At 39.5% G+C, this 15,384-nt stretch overlaps 1 protein-coding gene across 1 annotated transcript in view; it reads left to right on the top strand.

Moving 5' to 3' along the window:
* The window catches only part of Veph1 (ventricular zone expressed PH domain containing 1), a 251,575-nt gene extending 237,112 nt beyond the window's left edge, over window positions 1-14,463 (top strand). Inside the window, exons 14-15 of the mRNA XM_078043506.1 lie at window positions 6,149-6,205; window positions 7,330-14,463. Of these exons, the coding sequence (XP_077899632.1) occupies window positions 6,149-6,172 (24 nt within the window). The 3' untranslated portion in view covers window positions 6,173-6,205; window positions 7,330-14,463. The remainder of the gene's footprint in view (window positions 1-6,148; window positions 6,206-7,329) is intronic.
* Window positions 14,464-15,384: the final 921 nt, after the last annotated feature.

The raw sequence follows: 15,384 nt of genomic DNA on the forward strand, positions 1-15,384 counted from the left end.
TTGATTTTTTTATCTCTTTGAATAACCCTCTACACAACTGCTTAGTTCTTTCAATTAACTCATTCTCTCTCCAATTGTGTCTGAAATTATCTCATACACCAAGTTTTTCATTTCAATGGTTATATTTTCATTTCTAAGATTCCTATTTGGTTTCTTTCTTTTTCCTCTTAATCGTTTAGGTATTTTTAATAGAATCATTCTTCTTTCTTTTGTGCATGTTGACTGCTCTAATTATTTAAAATGAAAAACCTTGTGCTCAATATTTTTACTTTCTGAACTTTTGGAGGCTTTAAACACATTGCTTTTGGTTTGCGTGACTCTTATTCTTCGTAGATTTTTTTCCTTATGAGTTTATAATTTTGTTTTGTGAGTTCATGTCAGTGAGGTTTATCTATTAAATTTCTGCTATGAGGGTGTTTTTTTTAAATGATAATTTTTTTGTAAACTTATTTCCTCCCACCTCATTCCGGATCTGTGGACAAAGAGTGAGGCTTAGATCCTTGCACAAGGAAGGTCTTAATCTGGGAGAAATCATTTCTCTCCAAAATACTTTGAAGCAATAATTCATAATAAGTCACAGACTAGATGTTTGAACCTAGTCTGCACTTAACTGGGCAAAGTTATGATGCTTTCTTCTTGGCATTCTACCTTCTGACTTGCAGTCTTTCTTGCAGTGGCTCTCTTTGGTGCCTTCCTCACATACTGCCTCATGTTCTCACCCACCCACCACACACCCCTGCCTCACACACAGGAATAGTCAGTCTGCCCTCCTGTCAGGCAGAGTGGATGGATGATGTGGGGTGATTATCTGGGAAGCACCAACAGCTACAACAGGAAGCAAGTGGAAGACCACATCGGGAGGGTCCCAGATGAAAGAGAAGGAAAATCTTGGAAGGTAGATAGTTCTACAACAAAATGATAGCCCCACTTAAAAAATGGTGGATTCTGATGCTCTGGTTCCCTAGGAGAGTTACAAGTGAGGGAAACTTGCAGAACCCCAGTTCAAAAGACAGCATTACAGAGAAAAAGGACCCCTTCTACACTGTTGGTAGGAATATGAAATAGTATAGTCACTGTCGAAAACTGCAGGGAAATTCCTTGAAAAGTGAAAAATGGAATTAACATGTCATCCAGCAATCCAACTTTTGTGTATTTATCCAAAATATTTAAAGTCAGTATATTTGTAATAGTAATGTGGATTGTCAACTTGATTAGATTAAGACATTTGGAGGTAGGTCAATGAGAGTGTTTCCAGCGGTTACTGCCATTTGGGACAGCAAACTAGGAATTAGACCCACAATGAATGTTCGCTGGGCCCTGAGGGAAGAGAGGAAGGAGGAAGCAACATGGATGCAGGCACTGTTTTCTCTTAAGCAGGTGCTTAGATTGCTGCTGAAATTAGTTAAGGACATCAAACTCCAGCTCTTCACTCTTCCAAAGCATATTCTGACCAGCAATTTCCCAGGCCTCCAGTCCAAGACTGGGGCTGCATCATTGATGCCTCTTTTTCTGAGGTTCCAACTTCTTAGACTTCTTAGATAATAGCTGCGATTGGTTCCTCCAGCTCTCCAGTCTGCCAGCAACCATTCTGGAACTATCCAGTTTCTGATTCTATATGCCAATCTAATAAATATCCTTTAAAAATTTTTTTGTTTTAATGTCCTTTTATAATCATAAGTCCTATTGGTTCTGTGTCTCTAGTGAACCCTGACTAATACAATGTAGAAGGAACATCTGCACTCCATGTTTATTGCAACACTATTCACAATAACCAAGCTTTAGAATCAAATCAAATGGTCATCAATGGATGAATGAACATAGAAAATGTGATATAGATACACATGATGCTAGTCAGCCTTTAAAGAGAAGGAAATTCTATCATTTGCAAAACATGGATAGAACTAAAGAATATTATGCTGAGTGAAATAAACAAGGCACAGAAGGAATCTAAATCAATCAAACCATAGAAGCAGATAGCAGAATGTTGATTAGCACAAGCTGGAGAATGGGGAAATAAGGAGATAATGGTCAAAGTGTACAAAGCCTCAGTTAGACAGGAGGAGAATGTTATTGGGTTATTGGGTCAATTACACAGCATGGTGTAAATAGTTAATAATAGTGTGCTGTACATTTCAAAATCGTGAAAGGAGTAAATCTCAATTGTTATCCCCACAAAATTAATAAGTGTTTGATGGATATGTTAATTTTCTTGATTTAATTATTCTACATTGTACTCATAAATCATAATCACTTTGTACTCTATAAATATATACAACTATAATTCATCAATTTGCAATTAAAAAAAGAATTTTTAAGACAGTAAGTACTAAGCAGGAGCACAGGAAAGGAACTGGGAGGACCAGAGAGCAGTTAATTGGACAGGATGCCTAGACCATGGGAATGGGTACAGGGATGGTGCCAGGAGTGTGGGTGCCATCGGGTTACGGGAAAATTTTTTAGATTTTGGCAAATCTTTCTCCCAGGCATCCTTCACCAGGGCTTCTTCATGCCCATTACTCTTCCTGATGCAATAAGAATAAGAATTAGGTTCCTGACCCTGAGCTCCAAAGTTGACTCATAACATTCATAACAGAAATAATCATATTAAAAGCAAAAATAAATGTTTTTATTTGTAAATAAAGCTTTTGAGAGAAAAAATAATGATTGCTTTGACTCCAAAAGCTCAGCTTAATATCAAGATCCAAAGATCTGAACAAAAATTTATACTATAGCCAAAGCATGGAAGCTAGATGAGCTAAGAGAGGTCCTGGAAACCCAGGCACAAGTACTCAGAACTAGAAAATTAAGGCCCATGGCAGGATATCTACACATGCCACTGCACAATGATAGGGACCAAACAGATTGAATTACACCTTGTAGGTACCAGCAGAAGACAGAGGATGGCTATCAACCAGTTCGTTCCCTTCACCAAATTTTGGGTGAGAGAAGCTACTTGTTCTAGTCCCCAGAGCTTAGATCAACGAGATTCCTTGAATTGACTGAGTTGACTACTCTGTCTCAGAATGGACACAGGTGCTCAAAAGGTCAACTAGATTAGATTGTTCAGTTGCAAGGAAATAAAGTTACATCTTTGCTCACTTGAATTTTCATACTGAAATTCATATCTGTTAACAGGTCTTGGTCCAAGCTAGGATCCCTCAGACTAGGGATTGGGGTACCATAAATTTTCTCTAGCTGAATTAATCAGAATTTAGAAAAATTCCTGTCAATACACCATAATTTAGTACAAAAGTTATATGTTTCTGCCAATGAGGAAAAGAGTATTCAATAAGTGGAACTAGCATAACTAGTAACCATTTGGGGAAAAAATTAAGAAAATTTCCTCCACCCTACTACCTATATTGAAGTAAATTTTATACAGATAAAAAATTTAAACTCTAAAAAATAAATTATGATGATGCTTGAAGAAAACTGAGTGTATTTACTTGTATCTTAGAAAAGCTTTTTGAAGAATGACATAAAACTTAGGAGCACATAAAGTTGACAAATTTAACTCAAAAAGTAGAATGTCTCAATCCCCAGCACTGCAAAAATAAATAAATAAATAAATAAATAAATAAAATTTCTATACAATAAAAAAAAAATCACAATAATGATGAAGAAAATCAAAAGATAATTGGTGCCAGGCATGATAGTGCACACCTGTAATCCCAGCAGCTTGGGAGGCTGATATAGGAAGATTGTGAGTTCAAAGCCAGGCTCAGCAATAGCAAGGCACTAAGTAACTCAGTGAGACCCTGTTTCTAAATAAAATGCAAGATAGGGCTGGAGGGGTAGCTTAGTGGTAAAGTGCCCCTGGATTCAATTCCCAGTATCAAAAAAAAATGCTTTAGAAAAACAACTGTGTCAGCCATGTGCAGGATGGAAGGAAGAGAAGGAGGCAAAGGGGCCAGTTGTCAGCTAGTTGTGGCAACAGTTGATGAAGTCAGAACAGGAGCAGAAGGCAGGATGGAGAAGAGAGTGAGGATTCAGGAATGTGGTAAAAAGAGCATGAATGGAATGCAGCCACCTTTGGGGTGGGGTGGGGGCATGAAGGAGGTGGAGTTTATTTAGGTAGCATTCACTAGACACAGACAGTGATCAGATGTGGGAAGTAAAGGAAATGAAAAGGTTTCTAGGTTCATCAACTACAGGAAGATGATGTTGACAACCTAAATAACAATCATAGGGAGTCTCCGGAGAATAATGATATTTACTTGGAATGAGAAGAATACTGCAATGGAAAAACTCAAGCCAGAGGAAACCATAAGCACATTGAAGGGGGTAGAAGTAAGGGGAAGCTTTTAAAGATGAGATGGAGGTTTACTCATTGAAACAATTATCCTCGGCTTCCAGGATCAACAAGGATGGCCTCATTCCAAGGCTGGACAGACAGTTGCTGGGCAGATATCCTTGCAGAAGTATTGTTTGTGTAATTTGTGGTGACTTTTGTGCAAGGTTGTGGCTTGGCAGAGTCTTTTGAAATAGTTACCAGGCAATCATGTGTGAACTTCATAAACTCCTGACTTTATTTATTTACTGTGTTCTTAGGGTTGACACAAGCAAGTCCATTTTGATTCCGATAACTTTTACAATGTTGTTAACCAACATAAGGAATAATCTGGAAAGGGAGATATTTTGGTGACTAGAAGACAATCTAAATTCTGGAAGTACTGGGGTGGGATACACGGGCCCATCTGGGTACAGATTTCCAGCTATATCCGGAAATACGGTTGGAACCTTAGGAGTGAAGCGACAGCTCAAGCACATGGGTAATCCAAGGAAAAAAGGAGGAGAGAAGTGCAGCTTTGGATCCCTGCATTCAAGGCTGGGTGGAGAAAGCCGAGCCAACTGAGAGACTAGAGGAGGAACAGAGACTGCAGAGGAAGGGCAGAGTCTCAAAGCCACAAGTAGGGGAGCTGGCAGAGCCGGCCTGAGTGGCAGAAGCTCCCCAGGAGCCCAGCAGAGCCTCATGGAAGCTACAGGGCACCCCATCCCCTTGGTCCCACTCATCTTCTCCAGCTGCTCTCTGTAGTTGGGAAGATTATTATTTTTCATATAAAAACTCACACTTTCTTTTTAAAAAATATTTCTAGTTGTAGATGGACATAATACCTTTATTTATTTTTATGTGGTGCTAAGGATCAAACCTAGTGCTTCATACATGCTAGGCAAGCACTCCACCACTGACCTACTGAAGTGGCACCCCCTTTCTCCACAGAAAAGCCCTCTTCACCATGGCTGATTTTAGGACTGTCGGCAAGAGTCTCTGCAAAAGAGTCCACTCTAGAGTCGCCTATTTTCCTATTTTCATGTCGCCCTATTTACTTGGCCTCTGGCCGGGAAGATACCAGCACTCCAGGTGCTGGACACCCCTTACTAGTTTTTCACAAACGTATCCAGTATAGTACTTTGAAGAAATGTGCAAACAAGGCCTCTGGCCTTGAGCTGGGCTTCACAGAGATGTCTGCATTTTTAAGATAAGTTACAAATGGGCTCCATGGTAACAGCTGGCAGGGGGAGAAAAGAAAGGGGAGAAGCTCTCCCCTTCTCAGGTGTTGTCCTTGAAGAGTTAACTTGACCAGAACAGTGAAAGAAAAAGCTGCTTTTATGTGAATTTCTGCAGACTGTGAACTTTTGAGCCCCTCTTCTTACATGCTGGGTATAAAACTCTGAAACTCCCTGAACTCGGGGTTCAGGAGAGTAATTGATTATAGCAAAAGCTGTGCCCTCTGAACCTAGCTTCAGCCAAATAAAACTGTTTCCTGCTATCTTCGGTGCCTTACCTCGTTTGTCCCTACAACAGTGCCACCTCAGCCCTAAAACCTCATACTTTCTTTCTTTCTTTCTTTTTTTTTTTTTTTTTGAAAGTTGTAAACTCTGTTTATTTATATCTTGTTAATGATTAATACCTTTGTAAGTTTTAAAAAGAGTAAGTGGAATAATCCTCTTCATCCCAGAGACACAGAAATATAAAAAGTTCAAGTTTTCCCTCTCCGCTTGGCAAATCCAGGCCAATGAAGCTCAGTGCTCTCAGGCCTTATACCAAGGGCCCAACAGTCAAAACTTAGCAAGGAAATAAGTAAACAAAAGGAGCAAAATTAACCAGAGTTGACAAAGTCTCTGAAATATGCTTTTTATTTTCCAGTTTCAAGAGAAAACTTGCTTCTGACAAAAGTACTGAGCTACTTTCTTCTGTGTATAAGTAAGTGTTCTTGTTCCTTTTTAAAATCCCATAAGAATTTCCCAATAACCTTCATGTTCCTTCAATCCTGACAAAGCCAAGGACATTCCTGAAGGCTGGGTTTATTTAGGACACTAAGGGGACAATTTCTACAAATACCATTTCATTAACTTTGCGGGAGTTTCTAAATATTTAAGCACATAGTTAGTCCTAAAGACCTTCTGATATTTATTTGCTCAGGAAGAAAAAAAACTGACTCAGAATGCAATGACTAACTATTAGACTTGTCTTGGAATATACACAAGAAACCACTGAGTTATTACAAAAATTATTTCAAACATGTATGTTAAGATTAAAGGCTGCCAAAGCAAATAAACATAAGATACAAAATGATGTTTTAAATTTAAAAAAAAAATTTAAATGCTGCATAAAATGTATCCAAAGTAAGAGTATTTTTTATGAAATAACATTTTTTAGAGTCAGAATTCAAAATAGGAACTAAGAAGAATTGAGTTCAGCAGGTAAATAGGTCATTTGTTCCCTAAAATAAAGTACTAAAAACTGAGGGATATAACTTGGAAGAATTTTAATTTTTTTCACATAAATCTAATTTTTATCTATAGAGTTACAGAATGATCCTCACATTCTTACAAACTCAGATCTTTCAACAGCGGGAAAGTTTAATTCTGAGCTAATCTAAATTAAAATCAGCTTTCTTTGGTACCAGTGTGGTAAACAGAACTTTCATAACATCAGTAAAATTCAGGAGCAATCAGAGTATCTCTAGTTTAAGAGATAATTTTATTGAGTTAGCCCTTCCTTCTGGTCTTGTAGCATCCAGATTCAACTACTTTCTCAAGTAACAAAATATCTGTGAAAATTAACTTCCAATTTGTTTGTTGAATTTTTCTGATTTTTCCCCCCAAAAAAATCATATGGGCTTCTAGTGGTCTTCTGTGCTTCTACAAACTCAACCACACAACACAAATGAAACAGAAAGTCAAGTCTGATCATTGCCTTCCCAGGAAGCAGCCCCTGTCAAGATACAGATACATATGCTTCCAGGCCTTTCTTTATATTACTTAAATGTTATATTTGTATACCCAGATTTTTTTTTAAGATACACTTTTTTTTTTTTTTTTAAGAAAAACCATGCTGCTGGGTGCAGTGGCACACACCTGTAATCCCATTGACTTGGGAGGCTAAGGCAGAAGAATGGCAAGTTCAAGGCCAGCCTCAGCAACTTAGCAGACCCTCAGCCCTGTCCCTCCATGGGACCATGGAGGAGAGGGCTCTGGAGTTGTGGAGATGCTGCTGCTGCTAGAGATACAAGTCTGAATCAAAGAGGGAGTGGGGAAGAAATGCCCCACCCTTTCTATTCCTGTCCCTGCTGGTGCCAACCATGGCAGAACCCAAAAGGAAGCATGGGAAGTGATGAGGGGAGAAAGTGAGAAGTGGTCACATTTCAAATATTTGAAGATGGAGCCTAAGGGTTTTGCTGTTTCAAACAGAGAGGAAGGAAAGGGAAGTATCAGGAAGACACTCACGTTTTAGCCTGAGCTACTGGCTTCAGAGTGTTACCATTACTAAGATGGGAGTGCTGGGGAAGAAGCAGGCTGCGGAGGTTGTGTGGGGTTGGGCTTTCCTATATAATGGTTTTATAATAACCTACTTTTTGTATACAAAATAATTGGATTTTTTTCTAATTTGGAAGTTCAGTAATGGCTCATATATCCATCATAGTAAGAAAGTGAGATGAGATTTTTTTAAGTGATACTAACCATAATCTAGAACTTGATTGTATTTTTATATTTAGAAGTTCTGAGGCCATTTACCTTGAAAGAACATTTAGAACATGTAAAGATGATTATGTCACTTCTGATGTCATGCGATTTTGAATGCAAGCCTATGAAGCAGAATAGTTTACATGGCAAACATTTACATAGCTCCAATTGGCTCTGTAAGGTGGCTAGACTTGAGACAAGGCAAAACTTGAACTTAATTTGGGTACAGGTGTCCTTTCTGGGTCCAGGCTGAAGCATCTGCAGCCACCAAAAGGCGTGTTTTTTTTCCAATGGTGATGAAGCAGCATGAGAGGTGAGCACAGAAACACAGACTGTCTCTAAAGACTCAGCTCAGAGTAACTGTCACCTCTGCCCCCATTCCATTGGCCAAAGGAGGTCACAGCTAAGCCCAGCATAAATTCGGTGCAAAGATACAACCTTTCCACAGCAGGAAGCACTTCAAATTCTAAATGGCCAAGGACAAGAATATATCATTTATTATCGGATGAATTGAAGAACCTGGAACAAAAATGCAGATGACCACATAGTTGAGAACCACACACTTCACAGATAGATGCTTGGGTTCCATATGTACAAGAATTTGAGATAATGCACAATATAATCTACTTAAAGCCTCAGAAACTCTCTGGACTTCTGAGTTCAAAATGACTAGTCAGTGTTCTGAATCCCTAGCCACCCCTTTCCTAATCTAAACTGTATTGACAGCTGTCAGATGGGCCCCTAAAGCTTTATATTTCTGAATTGAACACAGCTAGACCTCAAAAGGCAGGCTTTCCCTTCTCCTAATCTTCCTTAATGCTTGGAGAAGGTCCCTATTTACAGTTCTTAAGCTCTGTACATTTAAAAGAAATCTGTTCCTTCAGGCAAGTGCTTTTGTTGTTGTTGTTCAAATACAGCTTCAGAATGGGGTCTGTTGGGAAACAGCCCCTTGTGGGAGCAGGCATGGGAGGAGGACAGTGACTTAGGAGGGACTTTGTAAATGGCTGCCTTAACATTCTGAGCAAGAGGCAATGGTTCCTCTAGTCCACTAAACTGTTATCAGACACAGTTCTATCCCAAGATCTTAAAGATTTAAGCAAAAAATAAATTAAAAGGCAGGGGGAATAAAAGGTTTTCTTTGAAGTCTCAGAGTTGTTTGCTTCTGAAAGCAGAGTGTTGTTCTTGCCCTTCGGCAAGGCCCTCTCCCTACTGACACATCCCTGCCTTGCTTTTCTGCCTTCTCAGAACTCGAGTGGGGTCTCACTCAGCGGTCAGTCATCTTTGTTCTTGACTGCTTCCAGAGACCCTGCTCTTTTCATCCCTGCTCACAGTTTCCTTCAGTTTGTTTCTTTTGATTCCCTTATTTGATTCTCTTCCCTATTGTTGAATCCTCGGGGCTATCTTCAGACTCTGTTTAATGTTCTTAAATCCACATGCACATTCATTTAGAGGATGAGTGAAATGCATTTTGAAGGTCAGGATGAATCACTAAGCACCTTATTAGGTACTTTGGTCATCTTTCCTTTCCAAAGAGAAATTTTAGCTTCCTGGATTTTGCATATTCTATAGGAGTGCTTCACTTAGTTTTGATAACTTCTTCAAACCCTATCATTACATTATCAGGCACAAAATATTCCACTTATTTCTTTGTTAAGTTAGGAGGCAAATTCAGAATCCTGATGCAGTAAGGGTCTGCAATTTTTCCACATTGTGGTCAGAAAGAATCCTGAACCAAAATCAGGGAACAATACAAGGTCAAGTCTGTCAGAGACAGAAAATCTAGACTTTATGCTATGTTATTATTTAAGAAAATTGTTTGTCCTCTAGGCTTTAAAAGAAAAAAAAAAGCCTATGGACATGTTTAAGCCTTTTGACTTTAGGTCATTTACTGTGATTTGACCTGAACTTGTTACTACATTTTACATTTAAAAAGCAAATATAGACTTATTTTTTTAGCCCGGCTTATTATTTAGATATTAAATGCTCAGACAAGGTACTGGATTTTTCAATTTTGTTGATTAACTTGAGACACTTGCCTTATTAAAAATACACATAAGGGGGCTGGGGTTGTGGCTCAGTGATAGAGCGCTTGACTAGCATATGCAAGGCGCTGGGTTCGATCCTCAGCACCACATAAAAATAAATAAATAAAATAAAGGTATTGTGTCCAACTACAACTAAAAAAAATATTTAAAAAAAAAAAGAATACACATAGGAAAAATGGTTATTTAGCTCCTCTGAGCCACTCTGGCTCCCAAATATTAGGAACATATTTAATTTAATGAGTATTTATTAAGTGTCTTTTTTACCTAAGTGGAAAGGATCACTCCTCCTCTATGATCTCCCCCAGGGCAAAATTTCTTGAAAGTAGATATATTATATGCAATTAATTTCCAGTGTAATACCCTAGGACACTTTTATTAACTCTGTGGCTATTTAATTAATAATAATTAAAAGCATTTTTCAAACTCAATCTCTGATCACTTGGTAGTAACCACCTCCATAGGACAACAAAAGGGAGTAAATAGAAATAGCCACGTGACTTCATCTGGTTAAATTAATAGGGCTCACAGTGAAATCTGTTGGATAAAGACAAAGATAAATGCCTTTTGGGCAAAATTGCATGAAGTGATTAAAGGGAACAGTGCTGACCTTTATGTTAAGCTATAATAGCTTTACAACCTCGTCTCTTCACCAATAATTGTTAATTCCCAATATTTTCCAATCCTTCTAGGCATATTAAAAAAGGAAAAATTATATATTAAAAGAGACTTTCCTTCTGGCCCCAAATAAGAATATAAATAAGAAATCTGAGTCTAATTATCCAATATTACATTGGTCTCCTAAGAAGGAAATAAATGTAAAGTTTAAAAACATGTATAATATTTTAATCTTTTTAGAAGACCTAGAGAAAGTCTCATTTCTCATTAGAGTGGAAAATAAATATATAGTGTACTCTCTGTTGTGTTACTTCTTTCAAATTTTAGGATTTGAAACAGACCTTCCTTTCTTTTCCTTTTTCTCCTTCCCTTTACCCATCCTTTCCTTCCCTTCAGAACAGTGCAGTCCTGGAGCCACGAACTGGAATGGAGTAAGAGGGACCCTGAGCTAAAGGAGCTAGTGGCCCAAATCAGGGTAGCAGAGCTCAAACAGGGCAAGAGACTGACTCCCCAGGTGCCTGTCCCACAACGGTGACAGAGCCTGACCTGGGTGAGAAGGAGGTCTACAAAAGGGGGCCTTCTGTAGGCTGCCAAGAGTTCAAAGAGGGTGAGGAAGGCGTCCAGACACAGAGGCTTCCCAGACAATGAGGCATAGGGCATCTCAACCCAAGTGAGAACAGGGTCTGTGTGTGGCAGCAAAGTGAACACCAGGAATGGTTGCTGAGAGCCACCCATGGACTATGTGTGGACCAAATGGGCATGGAAGCCCATTGAAAGGGAAAATCTGGTATTTGGGAACTTCCAGTGGTGATCCTGCTGGTAAGACCTCCCAGACACATGTGAGTCCTATTCAGCTCTGTCAGGTTCCCACAGCACCAGAGATGGGCTGACCTGCTGCACGTGCAGCCTCTCAGAGGTGGGTGCAGCCTGCCAAAATGCCAATCAACTGTTGCTTGCAAGCCACATGAAGCAAGACTCCACCCCTGAAACCTTACCACTGCCCTTGATGTACCCCTTTAAATAAAACCATGGGAGCCATTTTCTAATTATTCAGCTCCAGCTCCTGTGTGACCTGGACCTATCAGGTGCTCTGCTTTTAAAATATATTTTTTAACTCTGACTTTTGTTTCTTCACTAATCATTTCAGACTCTATTTTCTCAGGTGGTTTATCTCCTCCTGTGCTAGAAAAAGTACCCTGCCAAGGCACTGGCTGCCTCATAATACATGAAAAAAAAGGGTCCCCACATGGGGACAATGAGGCCCAGGCCATCCCAACCAAGTGAGAACAGGGTCTGTGTGTGGCAGCAAAGATAAGCAACAAACAGGGAGCTGGTGGAACAGTCTATTAAGTGCATTAAGAGTCAGTTTCTTCTTTGTCAGAGAAAGAAGGTACAAATACAGAAAGGAAGAAAACTACGATGAACCCTGATATCAGCCTGGATTTGGAAGTATCAGTGCAAACTCATGATTCTCAGTTTATATGGGTTCAGAGACACAGAAAATCATACAGGTCCAAAAGTGTTTTTACACAGGCAACACAAATAAAACCATGAGAAAGAGAAAAAAGAGAGAGATAGGGTGTGTGTGCACGTGCACCCAGCTCTCCACAGACAGCACCTGGGAGCAGACAAACTCCCACGGCAGTGAACATATCTAACACCCAGGTCTTGAATTGCTGTTATGATTCTCTATTAACAGTAACCTAGCTTTCTTAGAAAATGGATGATTCCAGAACTTAAATGGGGAAGTGTTAAGATGAGCCCATAACATCTTCTTGTCAGAAAGCAAAGGGGTGCTCAGAAAGTGATGTGGAATTGTCAAAATCACATTGAAGCCAGTCTGAAGAGGATGCTGCTAGCCAGATCAAGGATCATTTAAGAATTAAAATTAAAATAGTAATTATAAGTGAGGTGCAGTGGCATGCCCCTGTAGTCCCAGCTACTCAGGAGGCTGAAGAAGCAGGATCATTTGAGCCAAGGACTTCAAGAAACCCCTGAGCAACATAGCAAGACCTGCTTCAAAAAGAAAGAAAGCAAAATAATGATTATAAATCAACTTACTTCATAAAATAAGAAACATTGAGTCTAAACAAATTTAAATAGATGAATAAATTGAATAAATTGAAATTTTGTAAGAAACCATTTCAAAGAACCAGAAGGAGTAAAAGATAGAGAATGAGAGGAAAGCTATCAGGGAAATTTGTTATTGATTGTGGAGGATGAGAAGTTCCCACAATAGGCCATCTGCCACTAAAGAACCAGGGAATTCAACTACATGGCTGTCTAAATCCAGAGGCCTAGAATAAGAGAAGCTGATACTATAATTCTGAATCTAAAACCAAAGCCCTGAGATCCTAGGTGCAGGGTCGGGAACAGCGGTTCTGGTGCAAGTCCCAAAGTCCAAAGACTACAGAATCTGGAGTTCTGACATCCAAGGACTAGAAAAGAGTGTCCCAGCTCAGGAGAGGAAGAGAAAATTCACATTTCTTCTGCCTTTTTGTTCTGAGCCCCCAGCCAATTGGGTGGTGCCTAGACAGGTCTTTCCGACTCAATCCATCCACACAAAAACCAATCTCCTCTAGAAGCATCCTCACAGATGCACCCAGAAAAAGCTGTGCTTTGGCTCAATAACTGGGATACATTCTGAACACGTGTCATTAGTTGACTTCATCATTGGGCAAACATCAGAGTGTATTCCATGAGACCTAGGTAGTGTACATCAATCACTCCCTGCCGACTTTTATTGTTGTTGTTGAGCTGGAAACTTTACCCAGGGATTTGTCATGCTAGGCAAGTACTACACCTCTGAGCTACATCCCTAGCCTCCATGTGGCCTTGATGCAATAAAGAAAGCCAAAATGTGATATATATGAGGCTGATGCTGGTATAAGATGGCATACTCTTTTATAGAAAAATTTTAGTGGGGAGGGAATACTGGGGATTGAGCCCAGGGGTACTCACTCTAGGACTGAGGTATATGCCTAACAATAGAAGGAGTTTGTCTAAAATAGCTACTAAAAAGTAAAGTGTGGTAAGTGCATAATGAGCAAATATAGTTGTTTTTTACCAAGTATGAACTATTCAGAACTGAATATGCTATCCTCCCATGTGGCTGATACCAGCATCACCTCCAACACACAAGTGATGCTCTTCCCGACAGTGTTACAGCAGCTGCTATGTCACCAGGAGGCAGGAATTTCCAGCTCTCTTATCATTTTATGGGACATTACTGATCAAAGTGTCACTCTGTGGTGTATGATCACAATGCTTGATCATCTCTCTAGGTCTTCCTTAATCCAGTCAAGTACATACCTAAAATCAACCATCACACATATCATAGATGCATGACCTGAATGTAAGCATGAAGAAACATCAGATAACCTCAAATTAAAGGGCATTTTGCAAAAGAACTGGCCTGTAACAAATCAGGTCATGGAAATCAATGGAAGATGGAATTCCCTCCAGACTGAAGAAAATGAAAATGACAACTAAATGCTATGTGATTCTGAGTCAAATCCTTTTGCTATAAAACATATAAGTGGGAAGATTGGCAAAACTTAAATGGGGCCTGGGGATTGGAAGTCAGCAATGTACCAGCGTCAAGTTTCCTGATTCCAGTGGTGCTACTTTGGTAACGTAGGAAAGCATGCTTGTATAGAAATACTCAAACATATTCAGAGAGTATTTGCAGCTAAAGGCATCAGGTCAGCAACTTACTCTCATACCAACGGGGAAACAAAGTTTTTGGTCCTGCCCTGTACTTGCAACTTTTCTGGAAGTTTATAACTGATCCAACTTTTAAAGGTATTAAAAATAAAATCAGTATCATTATTCAGCTTGGAGTGTTCCCACTTTTTGTTTCTATGCTCTCTGTATTAATCAAGGTACACATGGAGCTCATGGTGCAGACTGCCCTCAGTCAGCCTTGTACCCCACCATGCCCAGGACGCATAGCCACGTGACAGAGCTGCCTGGGCTGAGCATGACCCATCCCAACTGGCCTCCTAATTCTTGTTCCCAAAAGTTACATTTTCCTGTCAACTCCAGTGAGGCTTCTGGAAAGACACATTAAGATGGTAGTCCCTTGGTAATGTGTCTCACTTTTACTGTCTCAGATCACATGCCATTGAACCCCATCCTACTCCCAAACAAAAGTCAATTATTAGCTACACATAGGCCAAACAATAAAAGTCTACTCTGTTTATTACAACTCAGCCATTTCTTTTTGGATTTTACTTTTAGGCCATCTTTTTTCTACTCTACTCACATTATACACATGGTTCTCTAGTTTCCTGAATTCAACTTATGTATAATTTTTCTTTATATGCATTATACATTAAGACTCTGTTTTAGGCCATATTCTGAATTCTTTCTCTGGCCTCCAGGCAAAAATTCTTTTGGAGGGGGTTTTCGTGTGTGTTGGGATACTGATGATTGAAACCAGGGCACTCTACCACTGAATTACATCCCAAGGCCTTTTTATTTTGAAGAAAACATTTCACTGAGTTGCTGAGGTTGGCCTTGAACTTGCCATTCTCCTGCCTCGGCCACCCGAGTCTCTAGGGTTACAGGCATGGCTACCATCCCTGGCCCAGGTGAATATTTTGAGTCACAATAGGGTAAACTGCCTAAGGACTCCTCCTCTTGCCACCATCACAGCCCTGTCTATGCAGGTAGTGTTGCCAAAAGAGCTATTTTTTAAAAAGAGTAGAAAATAAGAAAAATGGAATGGTTGATACTATAAAAAATACAGGTT

This window comes from Ictidomys tridecemlineatus, chromosome 3 (assembly GCF_052094955.1).
Source record: "Ictidomys tridecemlineatus isolate mIctTri1 chromosome 3, mIctTri1.hap1, whole genome shotgun sequence".
Lineage (NCBI taxonomy): Eukaryota > Metazoa > Chordata > Mammalia > Rodentia > Sciuridae > Ictidomys > Ictidomys tridecemlineatus.